Source organism: Centroberyx affinis, unplaced genomic scaffold (genome assembly GCF_046629955.1).
Source record: "Centroberyx affinis isolate AG114_WGS23_722 - 3 ecotype Tasmania unplaced genomic scaffold, CSIRO-AGI_Caff_v1 ptg000723l_1, whole genome shotgun sequence".
Classification (NCBI taxonomy): Eukaryota; Metazoa; Chordata; class Actinopteri; order Beryciformes; family Berycidae; genus Centroberyx; species Centroberyx affinis.
In genome coordinates, this window is record NW_027279340.1 from 22519 (window position 1) to 46395 (window position 23877).

Genomic DNA, 23877 nt, shown 5'->3' on the forward strand with positions numbered 1-23877 from the left:
ATTTTAATGTGGACATTTTGTAACCGTATAAAGGGTAATTAGAGGTTCATAGTGAATTATTCTCAAGCTCCCACACAGTAGCCTTTTTTTGAATTTTTTTTCCTGTTATGTCCTAAGCCTAGTTAGCAACTCATTACAACCACTTACACCACTTGAAGTGGTAATTTGTTTTTATGTGTACCCACTGATTCATGAAACACGACTGATGCATTGGAAGGCATTGATAAAAACTATTCTCAGCACCAGTGAAAGTAAAAAGGGAAACAATAGTCCTCATGTGTATAAAGGCCTTGATAATTTTTTTTATGTCAACCAAACCTTATTTATCAAGCAGTTTGTCAAGTGACAACAGGTATTAAATGACTGTCACCCTCCTTCTCCGTTAGTCAGTCAGGGTAACTTGATTAAGTATTATGATCATTTGCATTGTCGCATTAATTGAAAGACCGTATAATGGGAGGGATGCAGGCAGACAGATGTGAAGAATGAGATAACTGCACAGTGTGTCCTGAGGATGCACTGAAATAAAGACATTACTCTCTCTCTCTCTCTCTCTCTCTCTCTCTCTCTCTCTCTCTCTCTCTCTCTCTCTCTCTCTCTCTCTCTCTCTCTCTCTCTCTCTCTCTCTCTCTCTCTCTCTCTCTCTCTCTCTCTCTCTCTCTCTCTCTCTCTCCATCTCTCCGTCTCTCCCCCTCTCTACCCTCCCTCCCTGTAGAGGAGGACAAAGTCACAGATATGGAAGTCTGCCAAGGCTCTTAAATGACATTCAGCTACTGGCTACCAGATTAAGAAACACCTCACCTCTCAAAGACTGCTCCTCAAATTGGCCTCAGGGAACGCCTTCAATTATCCTTCAGCAATCGCGAAGACCTCCAATGCACACTGTTGTCATGATGAGCGTAATGCAAATACTGCTTCTGTTACTCATCAAACTAGTGTCAATAAATAGCGAGCTAAATAATGGATATTTACTCAATAATTGCCCAAATATTTAACCATATTACTAAATGTGATGATTAATAATGTGTGTGGCCCGGCTAGTCTGCAGATCACTCCATAAAGAACGTGTTGTTATCACATAAGTCAGTCTGAGCCACCTCTGAATAGCTGTCAAACGGCTCGGCTTTAGAAGTCATTATATTCCATCAGAGAAGCCAAAGGACAGAGTTTAAGCTCCCAATAGCATGTAGTTATTACAGATATAAAGAGACCTAATGGTCTCCACCGATGGCTCCGGGACCAGATTCCTCTGCATTCACAGCATGGCTCAACACGTCGGGAAGAGACGGCGGTAATAACAAACTTGTCATACATTTTTTATGGTCTTTTTGAAAAACTTGTGACTCTGAAACTTGAAAAGACGAATATTAGAATGGGCTGTGAAAATTCGGAGCCTAATGGTTGAGTAAATCCCTTTCAAAAAATGTTTCATTAACAACAACTAGCCTACATCAGGTATTTTCTTCTGTACTGTGAGTAGCCAGAATGCCTCAGATGAACCTTTGGCCACTGGTAGCAACTGACAGGACCTGTTTCTGTTTGGCAGAATTCATAGCCATAGGCAAAGGCCTACATCTTGTCAGTTAGCATTGCATCTTTTCGAAAACAGATCATTGTAGGTCAATAACTCTGTGTGTGTTTCTGTGTCTATCTGTCTTCCCCTCTCTTTCTGTCTCGCTGCCTCTTTCTCTGTAATTCTCCCATACTCACATCATGCACAAAAAACAAACTACTAGCCTTCAGGTTGCAAAAAATATGGAGCAGAGGAAAGAAAGTCTGAAAACAGATTGGACCACGGGACAGAGGTGGTGATTCTCTGTGCTTATTTCATGGCCGACATGACGGGAATGTGCTAAAACCCAGGGCCACATTTGGACCTTTTGTTTTTCTCCCACTGACCCACATATTCCCTGATTAGAAACTGCCCTGGCATTTAGGGGCGTTGCCATGGCCAGGCCCAAAGTGGGGCATTTATACCATCGTAATTGGTGTCAAAAGGATTTTCGCTGCAGGTACAGAGACTTTTCAACTGGGTCGTATTTCTTATGTGGAAATTTGAGTGCAGCTGCATTATTATGTGTATCGCAAAGCCCGGGAAAGCTCTTTTCTCCAGCACTTACAATAAAAAGGCGAACATAACTCATACCGCTGAGATGCCATTGTGAAACATGTTCCCATTCAGAATGTGTGACGTTTAAAGACATGCAGTTTCCTGCTGCGGGTTGCTGGTACATACCTTACTGACAGGCTTGCTCTTGGTCTTGATTTAATGCCTGATACTATTCATTAAGGAATCCTACAACTGGCCCTGAGCATGTCTACAGCAACACGCTGAGCTGGGTGAAGCCTTAGGATCTTGTCTGGCAGGAAATTTAAATTAAAACATGGCCCAAAACATAAAAAGCTCACGTTAACACATGAGATTAATGTATGTTTTGAATGAGAATGTTAATGGTATTTTATGTAGTGCAAAGGCAATTATCAGGGTTTCACCAACTTTGTGTCACACGGAGCTAGCCCACCTCATCCATAAACATACTGTACACTTAAAGCCATCTGGTACGAGGCTCAGCAGCCATTTCAAAGCAAAGAAAGTAAGATGAAAGAAACCGCTTACGAGAGATAATCTGGTAGCAATACTATCCACTTCTGTGTTGAGGTGAAGGAGTGTGACTGGTTTGAGCAGGCCACCGCTCCTGTACCAATTCCAAACAGGGTCACATGAGACACCGCAGGCTCAGTGAAACCTTAGCCAAGGTCAGAGAGGAATAACAGCCCTTCTCTCTTTCTCTTTCTCTCTCCCTCTCTCTCTGTCACACACACATAGACACACACACTCGTTTTGCAAATCCACCCCAAAGGCACACACACACTCAGTGACTCCATAGTACTTGCTCAGCTGACATGTTCTGACAACTCCTCTGTAAACATTTCTGCAACAACTCCTCACACAAACCCTTGACATTATCTCTGAATGACTGTAACTAAGTGAACTTGGTACAGTATCTCGGTAAACCCAGAAATGTGCAAATGCTGCTACTTGTTTTGAAGTAATTCGGAAGCGCTTTAGCTGAAATGTTTGTGGAACATCCACGCGGTGGAGTGGACGGGTATAGTTTGGTGGACGGGGACGGGAGCTTCTCTGCTGCACATCAGTAATGAAGTCCTGGATGCGTATTTCCTTCCCCCTCACACCGCTCCGCTGCTGTAGTTTGACTAAATCGAACAACCAGAGCAGATTAAAGCAACTGCTTTGACAGTCGGTACAACCGAGGGACCTTAAGTTCCCTCTTTCAATTTTTAAATTTCCCTATCCCTGCTTCTTTCATTCGCTCCCTCTCCCTTCAAAATTCCAGCCCAGGTCTGAAGGAAGTGGAGAAAAATAGCAGGTCTTGGAGCACTGCCTGGTGCTTGACTGGCCTTTATTAAGTACAGCAGGGCTCTCTGGAAAACCTCCAGAGGACCAGCCAGGAGAGGAGAGGGAGGCCACAGCAACAGAAGGACCAACCCCCCCCCCCCCCCCCCCCCCCCCACACCTCTCTCTCTCTCTTTGTCTTTCTCTTTCCTTTTCCCTATAGCTATGCACCTGTCTCTTTCTCACCACCACCAGCTCTCACTGTCAACTTTTGTCTGATTTCACTCTTAAATCTGTCTTTCCCTCTTGGTTTCTTACCCTCTCTACAGTACGTTCTCACTCTGCCCCCCACCCCCCCGCCCCCCTCCTACACCGAGCTTCCCTGCTTGTAGATGAACCCAACAATATTAAGTTTATATCAGGACAATGCTTAGACAATTGCTCTACCATGTATAACTGTATACACTGTACTATTAAGCCAAACCTGCCTTACCACATAGGTGAGGAATTATGTTTTCAACAGATCTGTTGGTAACAAATGTATTTTCTTCCCTGTAAATGTACTATAGGTGCAGCATGAGAAGCAAAACAACTCCTCTTTTAATCATCACAACTTATCCACTGGCCAAAAATCCCCTTATATTGGTTCCAAAATATGACAGAATGTTTTTGAAATTGTATTTCAAAAACGGATCAGATTGACAATTTAGGACTAAGATGGCAGTCCAACTGGATGCTTTTACAAAAACCTGTAGGCCTTCGACCTGTATTCAAAATGCAATATGTTTCTATCCATATTTTGGAACCGATTCCATAGAATTTCACTTTTGGTTTCCCAAAAGACAGCAAAGAACATCTCTATCATATATGCTGAGTCTAGGGACACAACAATATCTGATATATTGTCAGGACACTGTGGCACACTGGCAGTCCTCACTATTAATTGCTTGTAATGTTAATGACATAGGAATGTACAGTAAGCTTATTCTGCTGCTCATTGTAAGTCACTCTGGATAATGATGTCAGCCAAATTCCTAAAATGTTAATGTGATGTAAGTGTAAAAACGTGTGATGCCAGGAAGAGGTAAATTTTTACCAGGGTTCTGTTTTGCCCATGTGAGTCTAGAATCCCCACACCACCCTGAGAAGCCTCAATAAGTAAAAAATAAATACCCCTCCAATAAATATTCCCACAGATTGGCACTGGGCTGAGGTTCAAAGAGTTTGAAGTCTGGCCAGCAGGCAGACTACTCAAATAGCTAGACACAACTCACCTCCTCCACCCAGCCCACCCCACCCCACCTCCCACCCTCTCTTTCTATTCTCTATATTCTCTCTCAACAAACATCAGTGTTATGACACTGATGCCGCTTTACGCTCAACAGGAGGGGGTCAGCTTTGAAATTCAAATGTTTTCCACCATAGAGTCGATGCAGTGTTTTAAAATTTCAAGAGAGACATCCACTAATTGCTCACACCGGAGTAGTGGTAAGAAGAAAGATGAGGAGTGGAGACATGAGAGAGCGGAGGGTCACTAAATGTTCCTAACTACTGAAGTTCTTTTGCTTCACCTGCTAGACAGCAGGAGTGGCGCTCGCCTCGCGGCGCTCCGATTGGTCACACAGGCATAACATGGTTGCCATGAGCAGTGTGCAGCGAGACTAAGTTATGTTTATCGTGGCATAGCCGAACCTAATGCCGGTCGGTTCTGGTGTTACAGCAATAGGACTACAGCAGCTTAAAGGGAAATTCAACCCATATATCATTATTATATCACCAGTTTGTGATGTTCAGTGCATTCCAGGAGTTATTTACCTTTTTGTTGTATCCACTTTCCCTCAACCTGCCTCGTCTACTTCTAGTTCAGTTAGTGATTTCCTATATTTCCCAGAATTCCTTTTGACAATCCTCTGAGAACAGGCCTGAACTTGTTCCATTCAGCTGTGGGTTTGACGTGGAGGTGGAGAGAGCAATAGTGTTAGCATTAGCAAGAGCAAGAGAGCGAGTTTTTCCAGTCGAAAAAAAGCAAGAGTTGCCTCCTTTACTCAAAACACAACATGTCTTGTGGCATTATAGTCTATTGAGGCTACTGTCCATGGAGAAATTGGTATTTCTTCGTCTTCTATGATGGATTTCTCCCTGTATGTCTGTTGAACATTGGTGCAAAGTCCAGAAAGAAGCCCTTGCTCTTTGATTCTGAGGGACTGACAAAAACTGGCATTTACTGTTTTTTTACTGATTTACTGATGTTTTAGATTTAATTTCTTTCCTGCTAATAAACTCCATTGTAGCTATGCTAGAAATATCTTGACATGACGTCACGTTATCTACGTGTAGCTAGTTATCCACAGGAATATAAAAAAAAAAAAACACCCCAACAAAACAAACACAAAAATGGGCCTAGAAATGCAAGGTACATTACCAGTGGCTGTTTTTTTTAAAGACTGTTTAAGTGTTTTAGAGTGGATTTTCCCTTTAAATGCTGTGAGCCTGTACACATCTGTCATTATGTCTTATTCACCTGCCGCTGTGTGCTCCTTGGCTACTCCGAAGTGATGTATCTGTTTCTCTACTTATGGATCCGCAGTGCAAAAAAAAAAAACACATGTGGCTTACAGTCTGAATTTTTGCTAAAGCTGCAGTAGCAAGTGATGAGAGCACCACATCCATACAGTACACAGAAACACATGGTGCACAAAAACACACTTGAGTTTTAGGGGAGCATTTATTCCTCACATTCCTTCCTGCACCTCTCCCTCTCTCACACATACAGTACACACTCAGATCAACACACTGTCACTCACAACTCCCTCACATCTGTTCTTACACCTAGCTACAGCATTTACGCACACACACACACACACACACACACTTCCTACCTGTGCTGAGAAGCAGCAGGACCTTCATGGAGAGGAACTCGTCGTAGGTTAGCTGCAGTCGTACAAACTCCTGGCTCACCTGCCTCATGCCCAGACACAGATCGTACATCGCCGACTGCTGCATCCGCTCCCTGGAGGAAACACACACAGAGGTTTCACTGAACTCACCCATTGACTCACTCCTTTATTTATTCTTCAGGGTTTCTCATATATTGATTGTATTTGGCCGACCCACCCAGTTAAATTAACCGCCAAAGTATAGTTTTGATTTAACAGCCAAAGTATAGTTTTGTTTTATAGTCATTTCAGGCGTTGTGATGCACTAAGTTGGTGTCCAAATGTGGCATTTTTCATCAGTGTAGTTTACAAAAATGGCTTAATGCAGTCAAGCACTGAACACATATTAGTGAACAACTAACTGACTAGATAAATACATCCAGCTGAAACAAAAACAGCAAGTCCATCATTAGTCATATAGATTGAAAAGAGGAATGAACATTTCGCTCCACTCCCACTTCCTTATTCTCATTTACTTAGTCATTTGTTTGCTTTTTCAACCATTCACTCATTCATTTACTCACTCCACTCACTCTCATTTGTTCACTCATTCATCCACTCACTTGTTCTCATTTACTCACTCATTCACCCTTACTTTTTCATCCATTCACTCATTCATTCACAGTCCTCACTCAACTGTTCGTTAATTCAGTCATTCATTCTCTCACTCACTCTGATTTTCTAAGCCCTTAATCACTGACCCACTCACTTACTCACTCGCTTGCTCACTCCATTCCTACCACAGTAGTTCAGCCTTGTGAAACAATATTTCCACACAGCAGAGGAGAGGATCTAGCTAGTATGGGCTAAGAGCAGAATACCAACTCCCTCCAGATTGCAGAGCACTGCGTACAGTAACGCAGCTCAGATGCACCACTCCTCCAAGGCTGTGGCTGAGCGGGAAAGACCCCAAATCTGACCCCAGCCACTACAGAGACATGATGTATACACTTCTACATACACTCTTAAAAAGGATCGGTCTCTTTCATCACATCTCTTTGTCTCGTTTGGGACGACACACATTTGTGTTACTTCTCAACACAACATGTGTTGACGATTATTTACACGTCGTGTTGAAAAGTAACAATGTGCTCATTTTTGAGAGTGTACACACCAGTCACACATGCATTTATGCCGTTTTGCATGCATACATAATATATTTACAGTGCATAACACTTTCTCACTCCCTTTCTCTCTTTCTCACACACGCATTTTATCAGCAAAATAATCTCAATTATGTCAGAGCGCACAAAAACAGGAAAGAAACAATAGAAGAGTGAAAGCGTGAGCCAATGAGAAATGTGCTCTGCAGATGCCACAGATTCGGGGGGAATCATTGGCTTTAGATGCCACTTCTCCGCTATAAATCACCATCGCATCTAGAGTATGATAATTAAATGCAAGTGGTGTGGCTTGACTTGAAAGAGGTTGGAGTTCAACACAGAATACAGTGAAAACGCATCATTACATAGGCAGTGAGGGTGGAGATTTCACTCTGATAACAACTAGACTAAACATTCTGCAGAGGGGACCAGCAGCCGATGACTGGAGATGAGTGCATTATGTTCCCATTAAACCGTAAGGAAGCATAATGCCTTACAGTATTTACTCTACAGCTGAATCCGTCTGCCTGACTAAATAACTGATAAACACTGACAACTTATTTGCTTCTGAGAGATGAATAGACCTGTTTCCCTGCTGAGCAGCACTGTGTATGTGAGCAGTTTCGCAAAGTGCAGCATAACATCTTTTGATACAACTTTGGGCTGGAGTTTCAAAAGTCTCCACACGTTTTTTTTTTTTTCTTCTCCCTTCCTGAAATCAATTTTGCTGAATCACTGCCCAAAATGAGCTGCTGGTTTTGGGAGGAAAAAAAAAACCTGGCAGCAATCTCTCTTTCTCACTCTCTCTCTCCCTCTCTCTCTTTCTCTCTCTCTCTCTCTCTGACTCTCCCTCTCTCTCTCTCTCATTCTTGAACTCTCTCCCTCACTGTTGCTATGGTGAGACATTCAGGAAGCAACACTGAACTGAGGAGAAAGGAAAGGTAGTGAAAAAGTTAAGATTCACCTTTGGCTGCTGGGAATAGCCAGCAATATTTGTTCAGAGAAGAAGTGGATCCAAACAGCCCATCTAAAATGAATCTGCTGTCTTTTGTTTGTATGTTGTTGTTTTTTCTTCTTTTTTTGGGAAGGGGGGGGGGGGGGGGGGGTGGACACAGGATGTTTGGGTGCTGCACTGTTTTAGTATTGTTCTTCTGGAGCATGTTTATATAGTATGTTGCATTTCGTACTCTTGCCTTTACAGTGCCCACTCCCGGCCCTGAACTTTGTTTAGCATTTACCACACATCAAAGACTAAGTGACAGATTATGCAGGCTTACTTTGTCTTTGACGTAAAATGCACATCTGTCTTTTCACTATTCACTCTCAATCAGTGAGTGACTTTGGCTCTAATAGCTGAGTGAGTGGATTGTCTTTTCAATAAATGTCTTAATGCCCTGAGTCAATAAGCACTAAGTAGCTATGGAAACAAGTCACTGCCCACTCCACCTAAAGACTGTGGATGAGTAGTCTCAGCAAAGTCATGGACTATTAGGACACTGATATTTTTCACTGACAGATCAGCAAACTAACCAACAGAAAGGCAGGTACACTAAACAAACACAAACAAAAGGTATTTGGGCAGGCAATCAGACACAGTTGGTACTCATCTTTGTAAATATGTGGCTCTATGCTGTCCTCAGTTGGGGGGGGTGGGGGTGGGATTGACCTGATAACAGGCCCATAAAGACACAGAGGGGATGGCAGTGACATCCAGGCTGCCCTGACAGAGCGCTGAGCATGTGACCGGCATCCAGGCCACCACTAAATCCAGCGGCTCTACATCTCATCTGCACTGTCAAGCTGAATACCAGGCCCATCCGTCACTGGGACAGGCCCGCTGTAGCTGCGTCACATGCCACAACAGCAGTTAGGACAGTCATCGCTCCGTGGCAAAGAAGACATCTGCATCATTTCTATGCAAAACGGCTACGGTTCTATGTTAATTTATGATGCATATGCAATTACAATATTTGTCTGTGTATTAACACTTGTTCTCCTCATTCCAGTCTGAACCTAACAAATGACATAGACCATTAAGTCCTACAGTATATCAGCGGAATTGAGTTTTCTCTAAAAACTGGCAGTGAGACTTAGTTCATCTCACTGAAAAAACCTGTCTCTACAGCAGTCTGCCTTCAGAAGCTTCATTTCTCCCTTTGGCTTAATTCTATACCATTTACCTCAACATCCGCCATACACCGCAGCTCCAACAACAATAAGCCCACACACAGTTCCCCACCACTTGCTCTCCTGTTCAAACATATTAGGGCAGATCAAGTGGCCCACTGACCGCCCTTGCTAGGCTTTGATCATCTCTGCCTGACGCAATTAAGGAACCATCCAAAGGTACAAAAGCATTTCCTTAGGGGGTGCCAGGAATCAGCTGCAAGATTATGACCTTGTTTTAAGTACATCATCACTTCCTGAAAGAAAAGTAATTACCATAAAACCTCTTTTTGGCTCTGGGACTGTTTTTTCTGTTAGGTAAATGGCATGCATGCGCAAAACAGTACAGTGGGAAAATACACTCCTTACTCTCCAAACTCCAGTGCACATATTGGTGTTTATGCATGCTGATGGAGCTCCTGTGGAAAAAAGGCACATCTGATGAGGTGCTGAAAAGAGCAGAACCTCCTAGATACCAAGAGTCAAAGGCGGACTGTTCAACCAAACTCTCCCAACCAAGTGGTCAACCAAAAAATTGTAGAATTCAACCAAAAATCCAGTTATGTGAATAAATGCTATATCAATTAAGCACAAATGTCCCTATGAAACATGGAAGACTAAACATGAATTACCGCTAATTGATGAATTCCGCTAAACATTAATCACCTGAGACGTAGACTGCATATTGTGTATCACAATGCATTATAAATATTTTAGCACATTTTCTCAGCCAACCTATCAGATGTAAAACTTTTTCCTACTCTGAAAAACTCATTCTTTCTTACATCCTTAATAGACCTGTCTGTATACTGGGGGTCCCACGGCACATCAGACAGGACCAAATGTATTTTAAATGTGCTTAGGTGCTGACAAGACAGATTGCCTACTAACCCTCTGTATTTGCTGTGATTTGACTAGCACACACAGTGACGACCCTGGAAACTTCTGCTGAAATCTTTGTATCTTAGTGCTAAACCAGATACACGACAACACAACTAAAGGGGCAGGGGGTGTGACCTCACCTCTTTGTTCAATTTGAAGATAAAATAATATCAAATAGCTGGATCAACGCTAAAATCAAGACCAAAAGCAGCAGTGCAGTGTGAGCAGTATTCTGTAGGTAGTGGAGTGTAGACCTACTCATTAAAGATGAGGTCGGGGGCAAAGTAGAGCATCTGTCCATTGGTGTGTTTGTAGGAGCGCCAGCTGAGGCAAAAGGAGGACAGACACATCCATGAGTACTGGATCAGGGTGATTTGGTCCTCAATGGGCAGGCCTCGGAAACCTAACACACACACACACACACACACAGCACACAGGAGATGAAGCAGATGAGAAGAAAGCATTGCGTTTGAGTGTAATTGACAATACTCAGGAATTGGGTTTATTCATTAGGACTTGAGCAACAACTTGTGAGGCATTTCCGTGCACCTGTGTGCGCATGCCTACGTATATGTGTACTCTGCCCCGTGCGTATGTGGGTACGCGACTGTGTGGCATGATGGCTTCTTTGTGTCAATATTTGTTTAGACATGATAACAACCCCTGAGTATTCACCCGTTCTTGTTTCGCGCAAATCCCCCAAGGCTTTCAGTTATTGGCGTGTTGTCTATGGCACTCCATAAATAGAGTAGAATAGGAAACTAGCCAAACTCTCAATCAAACTCTCTGGCAAGAAACTCCTCCTCATGCAAAACGTAGGCCAACTAAGGACACGCAAGTGACTTATCAAGGCTTAGGGACTATTTCAGTCCATGCATGTCAATCTGCCAAACACTGTATGTCACAAATCACATTTTTTTAATATTTGTGGAATAAGTATGTAGGCTGCGCAACATGTTCTGCTATGAAGCCTGTTAGAATCGAAAGACTGGCTTAGCTCTATGTACTCTCTGTGGATAAAATCAATAGCACTGGGCTGGGTGATTATTAAAATATGAATTTATTTGAGTCCACTGAGAGCTTTGAGATTTGGGAGTATGGTCTATAATCAGCAAAAGAACATGACAACTTTTAAGAGCAGCTTCTTCACATTAGTGAGGCAATTAAAGGTTTGAATTAGATCAGTACGGTATGTACTACTAATGCAGCTCCCATTATCTGTTATGCCATAAGAAGAGCCATAGACTTCCCTGTGAGTACAATGGAGGTGCTCTAATAATCTTCCATCTCGCGCTGTGCGTTAACAGCGCTATGTCCAAATGTAAACTGAAAGCAGGCGGTGGCATGTCTGAAAGTCGAAGGCACTCATTTTGACCCTTCTGTCTGGCTCCCCTTCTATTTATACGTCCGGATATGGCAAGCAGACACCGTGGAGGTATCAAATATTTGCAATACAGCAAATTAAACAGCTTCAAAGAGCTACCTGTAAGGCATCTTTCAATATGTCTCCCCCTGACATTTTAGGGAACTTGTTTATCTCTTTTCAAACAATTTTCTTTCTGTGCTGTGGCTTACAGGTAAAAAAAAAATTATGTGATAGACATTAGATCTTCTTTTTGACATAACATCTGACAACAGTGATGTAAATGAGTTCTATTTGGAAATCTTAATCTTGATTCTATTTAATCTTAAAATGGGATTCCACTGCTAATCTTGTTGAAGCCTTGCAGAATAATTTCCCGACCTAATATTTGAAATTGAATGTGCTATGCTCCACAGTCAGTATAAGCGAGGAGAAGTTCAGGAGTCCGCTCAGGCTTCATTTATGTTTTGATTTATTTGACAGATTTTTTTTTCACTCTCAACTTCATTGACTGAGCTATAGATACAATAGCTGACTATATTTCTATTGTTTACAAACATTTCATTAAACAGAGCTTTATACTGAAGTGGGTTACACGTTAAAAAAAAGGTTCTTCTCAAGGACTCTTCAGGAATCATTGTGAATTTGGCTGAAACCGATATACAGAGTTTATTAGAAGAGTTACTTTCATCTGATGAATGAACTGCACTGTACTATGATTTTTAAAAAGCAGGAAAACCTTGAAATGAATTATTGTATTCATAGTATCTTTATAACTACAAATACTGAGCTCCATTTCTCCATCAAAATAACCTGCGAGTGCTTATTCCTATTGTTTAAACCCATCACTGAAATGCTGCCCTTTACACACTTGTCACACACTGTCCTGCATTGATATTGACCTTTTCTCAATTTACATCAGCATTCACACACACCTCAGACTCTCTAATCTGGATCTATGATGGCCGCGCCCAATGCCTGAGTCTTAAACACACTCCTAAACAGCATTTAGGCCTGGGCCCACCACTCCAGTGGTCACTAACCTGGAAGTACTTTGGCCCACTTCACCATGCGTACCATCTGCTTTCCGGCCAGGCGATTGAGACTGGACAGCAGGTGGTCGGTGGTGTCAGGCTGGGTGTTGTCGTAGCCAGAGTAAACCTCTTCGGGCTCGATCAGCTCCAACACGCTGCAGATGGAGGGCGGGAGAAAAGGTGTGACCACCCCGGGCCCATGGGGCACCAGTGCGTTGGCAGCGCTGGAGCTCAGCTCCTTCTCTGAGGACAGGTAGTGGCCTCCCACACTGCCGGGGGTTTGGCTGTCCTTCGAGCCCTGCAGGTCCTCGCTAACTCCCTTCAGCTTACTTAACTTCTTGGACTTCCGTGCTGTGGGGAACACAACAATTCTTATTAGCAAATTGCTGACGTCAATGGGGATTACTGATATAGATAATCTGACTGAGATGATGATGAAAATGGGACAGATATATAGGAATTGCTATAATGTTAACCAAAAGCAAATATGGACCTATAGAGTATATATAATCTGGGTGCAAATGTTTATGTCGAGTAGATATGTAATTATCTGTCAGAGGTGACAATGTAAAACTTCTGCTTTCTCACTGTAATGTGACTCACACAGAGGTGTAGTTCAAATGTTCTGTGCAGCGCGTCATAAAATTGTAAAGGAAATCTGTTATCTGTCTGTATAAAGGAAGCTGTAACTTCTGGGAAGTTGTAACTTTAAAGGGGGAAGCATGTTAGGATGTGAATCAGGACTTGGAAGCTGTCCATTTCAAATTAACTACACTGATAGTTCGGCAACAACACCAAGAGTAGTGCTCAACAGTGCAAGCATCATATGTTTCATTCATGAGATTTCCTGTGTATTGTTTGTAATTCCCATATGTTCGAACACAGAATAGAGACACGGGAGTTTTTAGGGACAAGTAAGAAACACTGACAAAGCAAGCAAGTCAAATTGACAATAAAAGGTTATTATTCACACATTCTCAGTGTCCTGTGGAAACTTTATACCTCCAAAAGCTTTTCCGGAATTGATTTCCCAATCAATGCCCAATATTTAAATATTTTACAATGCATTATCAATGGCTTGGCTTGGTTCCAGGGTAATGAAACATTTCCCCACATGTTGGATGTAGTGTATAGAGTTGTTAATATTAAAAAAGAAAAAATTGGCGATATAACACTGTACTGGACACTGCCAATATGCTTTACTATTATAGCTTAGGCAAATGCGCATTTGTGAAGACAAACAATCCTTTCATCCAGAAAAGTTTTACATAATAGTAACTATAAATTTCAAAGCAGAAAATATGCCTTATTCTCAGAAACCCAATCAGGGTCTTCTGACAGTCACCATTTCCATCTTTTGCTCTTCACTGTACTGTATGGAACTGTAACATAGGCTACTTATAGGATACGTAAAAGCTGGAATTCAGTTGTATTCCCTTTTAAGTGTCCATAATTGTTTGTAATTTATCTGATTTCTGACACATGCCCATAACCAAGCAATCTGACTGCTGGCCTAGAAACCGCTCCTAACAATAACAAATTTCATCCTGCACCGGTTCACTGATAATAATGGTCCTCTCACGCTTGGGACTTTTGTCATATTGCATCATTAATTTTATGAATTTATTTTCTGTGAACAGTTGGAGGATTTTCCGTAGACATTTAACGGTACATAACTACAAACATTTATTAAATTATTTTCCCATTTAATAAACCCAAACTGCCTTCTCTTCTCCCATTCTCTTCTCCCTGGCAGCACAGACTCCACCCTGACCTCAGCTCCCCATTGTCATTATCAGCATCACCTCATTAAAAAAGATGACACAAAGAAAAATAAGAAAGTACAACCACATTTTCTGCAAACATCTAGTTACAATAGTAAACTGTCACAAATGTCAACTTTTAATCACTATAACCCAAGAAAATATGCTTTTACATTGTAATTCCAATGCATGATATCTCCATAAATAAAACTGACTGGGCTGGATGATAATTAAAATATGAATTTATCTGAGTCCATTGACAGCTTTGAGATTTGTGAGTACGGTCTGTAATCAGCAAAAGAACATGACAACTTTCAAGAGTAGCTTCTTATTGTTGAGGTAACTAAAGGTTTGCATTAGATATCAGTACAGTACGTACTACTAACATAGCTCCCATTGTCTATTATGCCATAGACTTTCAGGTGAAATTAACTTATTTCTGCGTTGAAGTGCAAGTCTGGGACAGATTCTAATGCCCAAGGTTAATATTGGCAGTGCTTTGTTGATAATAATAACAGGTAGGAAAATTAGATAGTTTGAATCCGATTTGCAGGACTCAAGCAAAAAAGAAAAAAAACTTGAGTAGGTTAATAGTTGATAGGATAGTTGCCCCACACCATTCAAATTTACATTTGTTTGTACTATTTACAATTTTGTTGATTTCACCATCTGTGTTTTTATTTCTAGCTTACAACCCCCCCCCACCCGATTCCATGAAGTCTGAAAGATCATTGGTGCTGTGTTTTAAAGTCCGAGTGAGCAGCTTTCCATAGGCATTCATTAATTCCATTCCTCATCGTGATAGATACATATCACTCCAGTCTACCACAAAAGATTACACTATAGGTTGAGCCTGAAGACTCCCAAAATGCACTAAATGGAAGCATGAAGCAGACAATTCAGGCCATTCTCTGTGACAGTGACAGTTGTGTTTGTCTTTTTCCTTTGGCCACCATTAGAGTGTGTTGTCACAACTAATTTCACAGCGTATGGTAACCAGAACATGCATTTCAAATTCAAATTTGACTTTCTGTGGGAATATGGAATTCAACTGTAATTTCAATGACTGTGATGGATTGGCAGCGGCCTGTCCAGGGTGTCTAACTGCCTCTTAGCCGAGTGTATGCTGAGATAGGCTCAAGCACCCGTGACCCTGAATAGGAATAAGTGGGTAGAGACAATGAGTGAATGAAGGCATGAATCTGAATGGACCACATCCCTGTCATCAGCAATGTTTCTTGTAATCTATTCCTCATATTTGTCTGTAAGTTTCGTCAACTGGCATCCTATACAGTAGATTCAGTATACACATACTGTGGATGCATTATGCATATTGTGCACTCACATACTACATGCACACACACACACACACACTATGACTCAGTATCCCCAGGCCTCCTATGACTACAGCAAGACCTAGTTTTCCATATCTATCATTTCTTATTAGCTGAGAGGGGTTCACACAAGCTGACTCAAATGTCAGATCTGAGACACGTGACGGGGCCAATCTGGAATCAGGGTGCCACTCCTCACCTCCCAGGTTCATCCCAGCTTGGAGACACTTCCGTACGCGACACGCCGGACAGTTTTTCCTTCGGATCTTGTCGATGATACAGTCGTTCCTCCCCGCACACAGGTAGTTGTGCTGACCTACGGGAAGGCATGACACAGCGTCAGGTTAACGGTGAAGCGCACACAGCTTGACATGGCATAGCGGTGATATTTTCAAAGTGATGTGCAGCAGAGAGAGAGACAAAAGAACAGTGAAGAGGGAGATAAAGAGGACTAACTTCTACAGCATGGATAATACATTTTTTATTTGATCATATATGAAATGTAACATATCCTTCACATGTTAAGATAGTAGAATCTCAGTCAGTGTTTGCAATATAGGTCAACATGAAGATTCATTGAATGCCTGGCAATATCAGACATCTGCATTTCATGATTATCCCTGCAAAAACAATTTAAATTGTGATTATTCCACTCTCACATTCAACAACGCCTGACTAATGGTGTTTTATACAGTATACGGCACGGGGGTATGAGAATTCATCGGAACCAGGACACTGGCTGCAGCTAGACTACTCCTGACAGTGATGCTAACATGGCGAGAATCCCTCCTGCCTCCTGCCTAGCCCTCAGCTAAACCCAATGATCTCCCATTTCAGAGCGCTTCCTTCCGCTCCACTAGCTCTTCACTGTACAGCTCCTCTCCTCCTCCACTCTCTCCTTCTCTACGCCTGCATCTCCATCCCTCCCTTTTTTTCTTTTTTTTTTCCTTTTTCCACACGTCCGCCAGCCTCAGAGCACCACACGCCCACACACAGACAGGCTCACGCTCGTGGACACACACACTCATTCACTCACAGACACACACACACACACACACACACACACAAACACACACATATACACACATGGCCAAAGCTGCTCCACTTGGCAATTTCAAAAACACTGCAAATCTCATATCTACTTGTACAAACACACACACATACGCACACACACACACACACACACACACACACAGAGGAATGACAACACCAGCCAGATGGAATGGTATATCATGGTGTAGTGGCCCTATATCCAGGAACCTCAATATATGAGTTAGTCCCATTAGGGTTGATTTAAAATTTGTGTTTACATCTGAGACTGTGTATTTGAATGCGTGTGTGTGTCAGTGCGTATCAGTCCGTATTTTCTTGCATATCATCTGTTTGTTTTGTATCCTTTATTTCTGCTTAAGTACAAGAGACGGTTGGCATGTACATTTATGTGTTTTCGTTACATTATTTGTTTACATGCAGTTTGTGAGCATGTGTTCATGCATGCATTTTTGTGCATTGTCTTTTTTTTTGCATCTACAGTACGGTATTTGTGTGTAGGATTGAGCAGAAGTTGTTTTCCGAGCTAGCAGGAGAAGTGCGCAGTGTGTCTGTCTGGCTGCTGCCAAAAGCCAAGGAACCAAGCTGCAGGAGGAGAGGCAGCAGCTGTAGCCCCACCACTATTTCTGGCTAAATCACATGACCGTTACATAAGCCCATTTTTCTTGCTCTAAAAAACAGTAAACTGCGACACAGGAAACACAACGCAGCCGTCCCCATCCCCACCCCCCTCGCGCGCACACACACACACACACACGCGCACACATACACACGCTCTCGCTCAGATAGGCCCGACCAAATGGCGATACTGAAAACTCTGGGGCCTTTCTGTCCACAGACTGTTTCGCTCATTCCCATGAATCTTGTTAATAATTGTTAGACTGAAATACACATTGTGAGACAGCCAAAGTTGCAGCCCGATGGTCCGATGGTGCGTGTGTCTGCGCAAGTGTGCGTGTGTGTGTGTGTGAGAGAGAATTAATTTATTTATGCGCTCATTTTGTGTGTGTGCACGCACTCACGTGCCCACACAGCATGTTTCCCTCCAAATATGTGCATTTGCTTTGTGGGCTTGCTGATGGATGATACTTTTTTTGAGTCTTACCTCGGTAAACTTCACATAAAACTGAAAAACATTTCTCATTTGATCTGTCAAAAAAGCGGCTTATTTATGAAGTCATCATGACTCCCATTTCCATGTGCAGCTCATCCAAAAAACTATTACTCCTGTTTTCCCTTTTACTCTAAAAACATTCTCTGATATTGCCAATGCGCCCTCAGGATATTTTCATATAATACACTATGGAAATGATAAAAAGATAAACGTGTTACATTGTTTTACGATGAGATAATTGCAATACAATACATCCTTGGATATGGAAGTTGGCAACATTCTCAAAACTCCACTGCTACAATACATGCTCTGTCAGCATGCTCCAAAACATGGCAACCCTCGGAGTTCTTTAATGGAGTCCACTCACGTCTACTTTTAGCTGATGATCTCACAAACTGGCAACAACCCGCTGAGTAGTCTCTGTTGTCTGTCAACTCCAGCATACATCAGTTATGGGGAGATTCTTCTGAGTGGGAAACACGCTGTCCTATGGGGACCCCACTTTAACAAGAGTAATCTCTGCCCTACAGTGCTGCTGCCAGAAGCACAGGCTGCGTCCGTTTTCTAAACAAAAGACAGACAGACTTCAGGCCTTTGCTAAAATACAGCCCTTAACCTGACATTTTCAAATAGCCACTAGCAACAGCCACTCACATCATCTATTGTGAAAACAGCCGCTCAGATACAGTAGCTGACCCACATCAATAATACTACACCAACTCCTAGCACACTGAATGGCATTTGGCAGTGGCTGGAAATTTCTCAGTCGCTGGCCGGTATTGCAGACACAAGATAGCATATAACTAAAGGATGTGCTAAATGCATGTCAGTCTCATGGATTAATGCCATTTAATTAGCCGATCACATCCTACAATGCAATGCACTTGGTCCATTCTGTGATTGTCTACCATCGGTATTTATGCAACCTAAAATTACATAGCCAAGAAGCAGCAAACAACCAAAAACAGGCGTCTCATAGATGTAGTTGTTGTTACCATTGACCTAGTACTTAATGCACAAAAACAACATGCCAGCAGTATGCAAATCATTGCCTTGCAACAGGACTGCTCCTCCAGCTCTTTGGACAACGCACAAACAGCTGTGTTGGATAAGGCCCTCCGCAATTTAGTTTCACTGTCTGGAGCATTATAAAAAAGACTACAGAAGTCAAAATTGGTTGTAAATAGAAGCTGTTATTTTGTTTACTAATGTCTCCACTTCTGTTATAATACACTATATCATATGCTGTTGTCTTGTATTTCCTTCCTGCAAAGATTTTCCCCGTTGGCTGCCTTTGTACATAAGGAATGTAGTTATTTATTTAGGCCATAATTTGATATCTGGATCTAAATGTCTAACATACCAAGGCAGACAGTAAAGGAATGCGTGTATGAAAAGAGCAGTTACAAGGGAAACATTATTCTCGCCTATGGTGCAATATTACTTTTTCCCCTAATTACAATACCCCCCAAAATAACCAATTTGACATACTGCTTATTGAGACATTCATACTAATTAAACATATTTGTTTCTAATCACTCCTAGTAAGTCGTTTATCTCTCTCCTCTTTGACACAAGGTATGGCTAACTAATTATCCTGAGCTGATATCAGATTGGACTCACATGAAATAAGGTCCACTGTTTAATTTGCTTTTTGCTTTGTTTCCACAGTGTGGCCTAAAAAAATTGGCAGAGGCCCAAAACACATTTGACTTTGTCCAAATCAAACAAATCAAAGAGGGCTACCTGCTGTCACCTGGTTTCTGACTACATGGTTACAACGGAAATATGAAACTCTCCTGTATTTCTCATCAACCCTGTTGTGCAAATATCATTTTCTGTCCATTGAAACATTACTTGGATGCCTGCCTCAAAGATTGTACTCCCCAACCAAAAAAGCACTGTGGACTAATTCCATAGTAATTCAACCGGTATGTATTACGCAATAATTTATCTGTAATAACTTGTATGGAACCAGTGTAATTGATGCAAATGCATATTTGGTATGACACACAGCACAGCTTGCCTGGCTGAAGTAGTGCAGCCAACAAAAGACTTTGAAAGAGCAAATATTGGAATCTAAAAATAATTGACAATGATCATTTAATAATGATCTGTTGGGGCACAACCCTATCACCAGAGCGGGCGGATCCCACAACACTCTGCCCATATCAACAACAAACCAATCATCAGTGAAGACACTGATAAAGCCCATCAGATTTGCACCGCTTATTTGGTTGAACACAAAAGGTGTAGCCCACTGAGTGCTGTGGATCCACTTTGCATTGATGTCAAAGAACAAAGGTATCACCAAGGAGCAGGAAGAGATGGCGGTCAGATTATACCCAACGGAGTGCCACAGGGCCCACAGGTCATCCCGGGCCAGGGGAATTAAGGACATGGAGGAAATTGCATGTGTGTGTGTGCGTATATGCGTATCTGTGCGAGATTTCATTATCATACATGCACCATACATCTGTTATTGTGATAATGGGCTTCAAGGGTAGACAAAATCCTCTGTGTATATACTGTACGCCCATGTGTCTATTTTTAACGGGATAAGGAGGTAATGCTGCACACACAAAACAGCAGAAGTATTTAGGTTCCATTAGAGATGCCCTATCCGAGCCTGCTTTCTCCAACATATGGGCCTATTAGCAATGTGGGTCACGTACATACTTAAGCTTTGCAGATTTAATTCCTACCTAATACTGTATATCTGAATTGCTATACCACTACTGGAGATGCGTGTGCCCGCGAATGCAGGCATGTGTGCATGGCATGCCTGTGCCTGTGACTGTGTGTGTGTGTGTGTTTTGTGTGCAGTTTCTGATCAAAGAACCTCTGTGATGTGAGACATGTGTTGGGAGCTGGGATCAGGACAAGACTGCTAAATGGCTTGGTTCCAGCTGTTGTTACATGAGCCTCTCACACACAACCTGAAGCATTCACTCCGGCACTGGAGGGAGGCCTTCATTCCGCAGTCTGAGAGACATTATTGGGGGCCAGGCCTGCCAGTCAAAGCACACACAGTACGGGACTTGTCCTCAGATGACTCCTGTGTTGCAGCCGGAGAGGCGGAACCAAAGGATAGGTTTTTAGATTGACACCAGTGCCATGGAAACCATGATCCAGTCACATTACAGAGCGCAGTGAGGCCATAACAAGGTTGAATAATGTCTCTGTAAACCTCGCCGTTCAAAAAGAGACCAGGAAAAACAAGTAGTGAGCTAAAAGAAGCGCTGAGTATTATTACGAAGAGCCGACATGCCAAGCCACTGATGACATGTGAATAATAAGCTGGCATGGAACTCGTCGAATCTTCCAGCGCTCCACATGGAGTCGTTTATTGAGTGCAGCTGTCTTGTATCAACAAACTAGTCCATAGTCGAGTGGATGCAGGGAAGAAGCACATGCGAGCGCATTCATGTATTTCCACCTTTCATTAATGATGATAAACGTACATTTGTGCGCTATTGTTTTGTGTCAGAAGACTTGTAAAGGATTTTTCTTTTTACGGCTGCTGAGATCCACAGCACAGAAGATACGTTTATGTGTTTCATAAAAATCACACAGAAAAATTGTCTGTATATTTACAGTAATGTGACAGTTATGTGAACATTAGCAATACAAATGCAAAACAAAATGTGAGCTTCATGATGATTATTCCATACCTTCCATACCTGTTTACTTTGTGAGTAAATTTCAAAGTCAAAAGGAACAAGGCTAGGCTATCTAAAATGTTTTTTTATGTGAGTATAAAGGCTGCCACACTGTATATAAGGTAAACTGAAAGACTGGTGGTGAATAGGAGAGCAGGTGGATGAACGTTTCTATAATGAAATGAATGTAATCAGGGCATCATCGGAGGTGTGAGGTGAGGTGTTACAGTGTACAGTTGGCTGTGCCTTCCGGTAGCTATGACAAAAATGAACAGGAATGAATATTCGCCCTGCCGCGGAGGAATACAGCGTGCAGATCTGAACGGTAAAAGGCCCATGTGGCCGATAAATATTCCACACGGACATTCCAAGTGTAAACCTAAAATGTCATCCTCCAAGAGTAACTCTGCCAGGCTCCAGCAATGTAAAATGAAGCTACCTAACAATGACTTGTCTGACTTGGAGACGGGGGGAAAAAAAGACCCTCCACAGACAGCGGATTTCATTTGATTTGTTGATGACTCCAGAATACTAACTAGCTATGTAGTAAAGGGCTGTGAGCCAGTTAGTCGTCTAATGAGCTACAGCCGACCAAAAAGTTGTGTCCCCCGAGGCGGGCGGTGCCAAAAGAAATTAAGCATGGGCTGGATTATTCCCCTTGTACTGATGCCCGCTCTCTGCAGTCTTCTCTCATATCTCAGATGCCGAGTCGAAGTTTTTCACTTTGAGAGAAGAGAGGAGGAGAAGGAGGAGGGGAGAAGGGGGGAGGGGAGGAGTAAAACGTCTCCTCACGTCCTAACTTACACCTCTCTGGAGCTCATTGCTGACACATCGCTTTAGCTCTCTCACTCTCTCTCTCCCTCTTTCTTACTCTCTCTCCCTCTCTCTCTCTCTCTCTCCGCTCCTCCTCTCTTTATCTCTCTGTCTGCGTCTGCCTTTTTCTTCGTCCTTCCTCCCCCTCCCTCTCTGTATCCGTTTCACTGTCCTCTATCTCTCTTCACTTTGCAAAATCCTTCTCTCACTATTTTCATCCTTTGCCTCCCTCTACCTTGCCTCTCTCTTTCCATCGCAGCAGCAGCTGTGGAGGGGTCAAGTAAGGTAGCAGCTCACTGTGCACATCAAAAGGACACACACACACACACACACACACACATCGCACGCAACCTTGATGACATCAGGCCACTATATGGGCTGCCCTTATTACGCTTTCATAGTTTGCCCAGTAGCAGTCGTTTTTCAGTACAGAGTCAAGAGGAAACTCCATTCAAATCAAAGCCAGAAAGTTTCAAAGAGAGATGCACAAAGATATACAGGGAAGGAGCCGTGCCTTGTAGTAGCTACAAGGAGCAATACAGGCATCAGATACGCAGTCTTACATCCCATTTTATACAGCTTTCGTCATTGAGTATGGTATCCTGTGTGAGATAAAGTCAAATGGGGTTTTACATGCATCCTTAGCAGTTATATCGCATTGCCTAAAAGTGTGAGCAGGCAGGCCAGTAGCACTCTTCAGAGCCTCGCATGGAAATGACTGGCACTCTCCAACAAACAGCAGTATTTGTCAGATCTTTAGCATCTGCCACCAGCTCTCTACTGGCCACGCTTAAAGCAAGAACAATGACAAGTCTGATTTGATAACACCAGACACATAATCTGGTTTCAGGTCTCTTTAACGATGGTGTGTAAATATCGTCAAATGAAGGCATGATTTGATAGGAAATGACTGCAATTCCTCCAATGGCCGGGAAAACACCTAGAGGGCTGGATGGCTGGCTGGCAGGCGTGCTTGCTTGTTTGTGCCTGCACTGGGTATGTAAGAGTGTGTTTTGCATTCAAACGTTCCTCTAAATGAGTTAGGCCAATGCCTCAGGCAACAGGCAGAAAATGAAAAGCACATTATGACTGCTGCTGATTTTCCCCAAGCTAAATATAACATAGAGGGGCTGTTGTGGGAGAATTACCTACCGGATGTTTTTTGTTTTTGTTGTTGTTTTGTTTTTTTAATCTTATTGAGGTGCCAGTCAACTAAGCATGCAACATGGCTACAGTCTACAAATAAAATGCCTGGTTCAGACTTTGGTTATTTCAATGATTTTTGACAAAATAAATGTGGAG

The 23877-nt window shown here is 42.4% G+C and overlaps 1 protein-coding gene across 2 annotated transcripts in view; it reads right to left on the minus strand.

Moving 5' to 3' along the window:
- nr3c2 (nuclear receptor subfamily 3, group C, member 2) overlaps nt 1-23877 on the minus strand; it is a 65940-nt gene that overhangs the window by 1767 nt on the left and 40296 nt on the right. For both annotated transcript variants that reach the window (XM_071519726.1, XM_071519727.1), the window contains exons 4-7: nt 16136-16252; nt 12849-13190; nt 10701-10845; nt 6235-6365 (exon numbers count right to left, since the gene is read on the minus strand). In XM_071519726.1, the coding sequence (XP_071375827.1) occupies nt 6235-6365; nt 10701-10845; nt 12849-13190; nt 16136-16252 (735 nt within the window). The remainder of the gene's footprint in view (nt 1-6234; nt 6366-10700; nt 10846-12848; nt 13191-16135; nt 16253-23877) is intronic.